The sequence below is a fragment of the Tupaia chinensis genome, unplaced genomic scaffold (genome assembly GCF_000334495.1).
Source record: "Tupaia chinensis unplaced genomic scaffold, TupChi_1.0 Scaffold144472_1, whole genome shotgun sequence".
NCBI lineage: Eukaryota > Metazoa > Chordata > Mammalia > Scandentia > Tupaiidae > Tupaia > Tupaia belangeri.
The window spans coordinates 786074-792190 of record NW_006204331.1 but is presented as its reverse complement, the minus strand read 5'-3'; the positions used below and the strand labels follow the sequence as shown (position 1 = coordinate 792190).

Genomic DNA, 6117 nt, shown 5'->3' with positions numbered 1-6117 from the left:
GCCCCGTGCCCATGGTGGGGCCAGCAGCGGCGGGCCCCACCCTCTCAGCATGGTCCCCACAGCGCAGCCCATGCCAACATGCAGCCCCAGCTGCCCGAGCGCAGGGTCCCACCTACCTGCTGCCCTCTATGGCCCGGGAGAGGGCGAGGCACAGGCCACCCGCCCGTGTGGGAACCCATTGCCTGCCCCCCACGATCCCCAGGGCTGCATGGCCTCCCAGCCTGTCAGTCTAGAGGTGATTGAGGGGCCTGGGAACATCCCAGCCTCAGGATGGCTCCCAATCCGTCGCGGGACAGAGGCCAGCTGAGCCCATGTGGACGAAGCAGCTGGCAGAGGAGGGCAGGGTGAGGAGAGTCTGGCGAGGATGCCCTGTCCAGCCCCTCTGACCAGGCCACATAGACACGGTCTGACATGCTTTATTTCGCCTGCCACCTGACTCCAGGAAGGCGAGAGTGTCTGGGGAAGGTGCACTTCCAGGCAGCCCACGCTGGGCTCTAAGGGGTCTGTAGCCTGCAGCCTCTGCAGACCCAGCGGTGCTCACAGGGGCTCTGGCCAGAAGACCTGTGTGACGCTCTGCTTTCTGGTGGCAACATGGCAGCGGGGGCATGTCCTAGAGACCTGCAGGGACAGCAGGCTGCTGACCATGCTCTCCTGCTTCACCACGGGCCAGGCAGCCCCACCCCCTGGACTGCAGGGCTGGGCCGACCTGGAGGTGTCCTCGCCAGCAGGTCCTGCAGCTGTGGAAGTCGCAGGAGTGGCACTGGAAGAGCACCGTGTCCTCCCCGCAGCCCCGGCATACAAAGCCTGCTTCAAGGGGCAACCTGAGCCTGAGGCCCCACGCCCAGCTCCCAGCAGTCCCTGCAGGCCGTCCCACCAGACTCACCCTGCTCAGACGGCATGGGCCCGTGGGGAGGCTCAGGGAGCTGGCTGGGTCCCTGGGTGGCACCGTCAGCCCCCACGGGACCAGCTGGCTTCTGTCTGAGGAAGGTCGAGATCTTGCTCTGGGTCTTCTGGGGCCTCTCCACCTGTGAGGGGCCTAGGGCAGGGAGAGCGCCTCCATGAAGCACCTGCCCTCTGCAGAGGCCCTGCAGGGTTCATGGAGCTCGGCAACAGGCAAGTGAGGGAGGGTCCTACCCGGCTCGGATGTCCCCTGAGCAAGTTCGGGGGGTATGGGGGGCCCCTCTTCCTGGGGTGGCGGCGGCTCCCCAGCCGAGCCCGGAGGCCGTCCCACCAGACTCACCCTGCTCAGACGGCATGGGCCCGTGGGGAGGCTCAGGGAGCTGGCTGGGTCCCTGGGTGGCACCGTCAGCCCCCACGGGACCAGCTGGCTTCTGTCTGAGGAAGGTCGAGATCTTGCTCTGGGTCTTCTGGGGCCTCTCCACCTGTGAGGGGCCTAGGGCAGGGAGAGCGCCTCCATGAAGCACCTGCCCTCTGCAGAGGCCCTGCAGGGTTCATGGAGCTCGGCAACAGGCAAGTGAGGGAGGGTCCTACCCGGCTCGGATGTCCCCTGAGCAAGTTCGGGGGGTATGGGGGGCCCCTCTTCCTGGGGTGGCCCCGGCTCCCCAGCCGAGCCCGGAGTAGGCGTGCCTGTGAGGTCTGCGCACACCTGCTGGAAGCGCAGTCTGTGCTGCGGCCGCACGAACATGCCGAACCCTGTGGGCAGCTCCATTCAGGCCCCGCCCGCTGGCCAGGCCAACCCACAGCCGCCCGCCAGGCCCGCCCGGCCCAGGGCCACTTGCTCAGCAGCAGGGGAAAGTCCTCAGGTCTCGCGGTGGTCAGTGCAGCCAGCGTGGCCAGCACCTTGTCCAGGTCGCCATCCTGCTTGTAGGCTGTCAGGGCCGCCCAGAGCTGGCTACAGCCAGTGGAGCCCAGGGCCCTGCGGGCGTCAGCCAGGTAGGCCTTCACAGCAGGCTGGCGGTGCTTCTCTGCTCGGGGGGCTCTGGACCCCACTTGTGGGCAGTTGTGGGGGCCTCCTGTGGGGCAGCATGGCCTGGGGTGGTGTTGGAGTTCAGGGGCCCAGGAAGTCCCACCCACCCCAGGGCCCTTCTCGCTGCGCAGGGCAGCCCGCCAGGAGACCCCTCCCCAAGGTCCCTAGTTGGCTGGTGGCTCTGGCCCACAGCCTTTCGGCCCGACTGAAAGACAAGTCCCTCAAGGTCCAAGCCTCTCCCAGTGCAGGAGCCAGGTACCTGCGAAGGGCGGCCCAGTTGACAGGTGGGCTCCCCCGTGGTTCAGGTGCTCTTGCAGGTCCAGCTGCCTAGCCGTGCCCTCACACAGGGTCAGCTGGGGATCAGGTTCTGTCTGTCCTAGAAACGGGCAAACACCTACTGCCCGCTGGTTCCCCAGAGCCAATGGCAGGCCTGGCTTGGGGAGGCAGGGGACCCCATCTTCCGGTATCACAGGCACCCAGGGACTGAGTCACAGCAACACCAACCCTGCCGGTCCCCTGGGACAGCCATCCTGCTCGGGGGTGGAGTGGGGACAGCAGGGAAAGGCTGCCCAGTTTGGAGCTGGGGGACAGGTACAGGACGGGGTCTTCCCGACGAGCCAGGGCTCCCCCTGGGTGGCCCCTACTGCGGGCCAGGCCCTGCAGTGAGCACTTGGCTCCCAGGGCGGGCGGGGCTCTCCATGGTGCTCTACCCACGTCTGCCCACCCCAGGACCCGGCCTCCTGCCCGTCAGCTCGCCGCTCACCAGAGGGGCCCGGGGCGGGCTGCTGCTGCTGCCCTGGGGGAAGGCTGCGCTCAGGCCGGCAGCCCCGCCCGGTCAGCCGCACACAGAGCTCCTCAAACCGCTGCTTGTGGTGGGGTCGCACGAACTGGTGGAAGCCTGTCAGGGAGGGGGCGTTGGCCCAGAGCACCATGCATGGCAGCCTGGCGCAGGGCTCTGGGATGGAACGGTGCCCTCCTGGGGTCCCCACCCCACAGCACCTTGGAGCAGGCTGTGCTTCCTGGGGTCTTCAGCAAAGAGGGGGTGGAGGCTGGCCACCAGGGCGGCAAAGTCGTCAGAGCGCTTGTAGTCCTGCAGGGCCCGGGTGAACGCGTGGAAGCTGGCCTGGCTCAGCGCCTGCCTCACGGCCACCATGAACAGCCTGGCCCTGCTCTCCTGCGTGTCAGCCACTGGTTCCTGCATGCAGGTGTGCGGTCAGGGCCCAGTGCCGCACAGCCCCGTGCGGGCTCCTCCCTCAGGCACCTCCATTGCCTGGGCGCTATGGCTCCTAGGACCATGGAGACCAGGCAGGGTGTCCTGATGGCATGGCCCATGTGCTGAGGTGGCCCAGGACACAGACCAGGGCACCATGCTGCGAGCTTCCACTCCCTCCCAGGTACCAGGCAGGTCAGCACCTGTTCCTGCAGGAAGGCAAGGCCCACCCAATGCTGCCCACCACAGCTGGGGCCATGGCCAGTTGCAGACCCCAAACCGAACAGGCCAGGCTGGAGCCAGACGCCTGCAAATCTGAGCCTCTGGCCCTCAGCCTGCTTGGCATTACAGGCAGCTTACGTACCGGGTGGCTGGTCAGCCTGACCCTCTTCCTCCATTCCCTCTGCTCACCTGCCAGCCTCTTAGCACAGGGGGACGGGCCAGGGTGACTGCAAGCCTGAGGGAGACAGCCATGTCTGACCCACAGCCTAAGGGGCCCCAGGAGCCTTGACCGCAGCCTGGACAGAAGCCTGGGGTCCTGCCAAACCTCTTGTGGTCATGCTGCTGGCCTTGTGGCTCAGGGACAAGCAAAGTCAGGCTCAGTGACAGTTGTGGGGCTGGAGGAAAAGAGGCCTGTGGCCAGCCCTGGGGCTCACTAAGGCCTTGAACGGGACAGGAGGAAGCAGGGGCAGGTCCAGAACGGACGGAAATGGTGGGCTATGGGCCAAGGCCTCAGAGCCCGTCTGCCACCCAGAGCGACTCGCAGGCTGAGTAGGAGTAGGCCGGTACCCAGCCGCGCCCAGCACCGCACCTCATCCTCATGGGTCTCGTCCCCAGGGCCCCTGGCCCGCTGCTCACTTTGCTCCAGGGCGGCCAGCAGCCCCAGGGGTCTCCGCAGGGCCTGGCCAGACTCCTGTTCGTACTCCACACACAGGCTGGCCTCAGCATCCCGGGGGGATGGCGGTTCTGCAGGCGCAGTTTGGGAACGAGGTCACCGGGGCTTCAGTCCAAGAGGGAACCCAGTCTGAGGGAGGTCCCAGCTGGGGGATCCCACCCTGAGGAGGGGGGTGTCCCAGGTCTGAGGAGGGGAGTCCTAGCTCTGGGGGGTTCCACAGCCTAAGGGGGGTTTCCCAGCCCAAGGGGGGATCCCAGCCTGCAAGAGGCAACTGGTCAGGTCAGGCAGACCACGGCCACCACCCTCTGGGTCTTGCCCTGCCCCACGCACCTGTGGCCTTCCGTCTCAGGCTGGGGACATGCACGTCCAGGCTTCTGGCCTTCCTTGGAGGAAGGAAGGTGGAGGCCGTGGCTGCCTGGACGGCACTCTCCTCCTCCCGCAGACTCGTGGCTACAGCCCGGGGTGGGGGTGCTGGCACCTGCACAGGCAGGGGCAGCTCAGCTATCGCCACGGCTCTGGGGCTGGCCACCCCCAGGCCCCGGCAGTCAGCCAGGTGTTCAGGAGCTCACGGTTTTCTGAGCGAGGCGGAAGAACTGGGCCACATCTCGGATGACGTGGCCAAAGCTGTCGTACACCTTGACATAGGGACGTACCCAAGAAGGCAGCTGGGCCCTGGCGTCAGCGTGGGCAAACCTGGGTTGGGGGGCAGCGTGGCCATCAGTCCAGGGGCTGGGGAGGGACCCTAGGCGTACTCTCCAGGGCCTGAGGGTCCAGAAAAGGACTTGGCCCAGCAGGGATAACCCATGGACACTGTGCACGTACCTGTGGTCACACAGGAAGATGGCCCCGTAGTCATGGCGGTGCCGGATCACCCGCCCAACGGCCTGGTTCACAGCCCGGGACGCTTGCATCCGGTACCAGTCCTGCCCTGAAAGGCACTGACGCGAGGGGGGTGAGCACTCAGCCCCAGGGGCTCCCCGCACCCCGCACCCCCGCACCCCCGCACGCTCACCCGGCCGCCAGCCCCACTGCGGGCTTTCATCTCATCTAGGAACTGCATCTTGAGGACAACCCGGGGGTCCATGCGAGGAGGGTATGGGAGGCCCGTGACGATGACACCACGCCCATTCATGTCTGAAAAGTCCAGCCCCTCACTGGCCTAGGGGACAGACCAGAGAATTTCTGGGGCAGAGTCACCCCCCCCACACTGGCCTTTGTCTGTGCCAGGGACCTTGCCAGCTGCCTCCATTCCCAGCCCTCGAGCCCACTCCAGGGGGAAGGGCCTCCACCCAGAGCCATCAGGACCCGGTGACCACCTCACAGGCCACCTCCTTGCCTGTGCATGGCCCCAGTGCCCCCCGGCCAGGGCCAGCACCTCCTGCTCCGCTCATGGTTATGGGGGCTGGGGAAAGGGCCTGCCCCGTCCCGCCTGTGGCGGAGCCCGGAGCTGCAGTGAGGAGCAGGCTGCTGGACAAGTGAAGGCCTCACCTTGCCCCTGCACACGGCCAGGAAGGTGGCCCCACTGGACCCTGGGGCTGCAACCCTCTTGTAGTAAGCGTCGAGGACCTGGAATGAGGGACCGCTCAGCCATGCCCGGTGCCGGCCCCTTTGCCCATCTTCAGGGGAGGGTGTGGCCAGCAGGCTCCTGGCTGACCCGCCATAGCACAGCCTGCTTGGCGCGGCCCGGCGTAGGGCAGCTGGACCGTCGGAGCTGAGGGCCAGGGACTAGCAGTTGGCGTAATGGCTATGTTGCGGGACTCCCATGTAGTCGACTGTGGTTTGAGTCTCGGAGCTGGTAGCTTAACACTGAACACTGGTGAAGGGATTGCGGTGTGGCTACCCACCAGCCCACCTAAGCGCAGGCAAGGGTCACAGATCCAAGAGAGGCAGCCAGGAGCCACCCAGAGCCCCTGGTCAGGGCCAGCAGGCTCTGGAGGAGGTGAGGGCAGTGGGTGGGCCTGCAGGCTGACCTCTGAGAAGCTGCCCTTACTCCTGGGTTCCACGAACAGAGGCTTCTGCACCTCCACCCTCCTGGTCAGGTCGCGGGCCTGTGGAGGGGAGGACGTGGGGACGTGGGCCCCAGAC

The 6117-nt window shown here is 66.8% G+C and overlaps 1 protein-coding gene across 3 annotated transcripts in view; it reads right to left on the bottom strand.

Annotated features, from left to right (window-relative positions):
• Positions 1–400: 400 nt before the first annotated feature.
• RTEL1 (regulator of telomere elongation helicase 1) overlaps positions 401–6117 on the bottom strand; it is a 38455-nt gene continuing 32738 nt past the window's right edge. For 2 of the 3 annotated variants that reach the window (XM_027767688.1, XM_027767689.1), the window contains 13 exons: positions 5045–5191; positions 4855–4970; positions 4602–4725; positions 4363–4510; positions 3949–4103; positions 3502–3594; positions 2927–3122; positions 2691–2825; positions 2187–2303; positions 1740–1973; positions 1492–1653; positions 1241–1393; positions 479–804 (listed from right to left, as the gene is read on the bottom strand). In XM_027767688.1, the coding sequence (XP_027623489.1) occupies positions 611–804; positions 1241–1393; positions 1492–1653; positions 1740–1973; positions 2187–2303; positions 2691–2825; positions 2927–3122; positions 3502–3594; positions 3949–4103; positions 4363–4510; positions 4602–4725; positions 4855–4970; positions 5045–5191 (1974 nt within the window). In that variant the 3' untranslated portion in view covers positions 479–610. Of the gene's footprint in view, positions 805–1240; positions 1394–1491; positions 1654–1739; positions 1974–2186; positions 2304–2690; positions 2826–2926; positions 3123–3501; positions 3595–3948; positions 4104–4362; positions 4511–4601; positions 4726–4854; positions 4971–5044; positions 5192–6117 lie in introns of all 3 variants that reach the window. The other variant, XM_027767687.1, reaches the window with a different exon arrangement.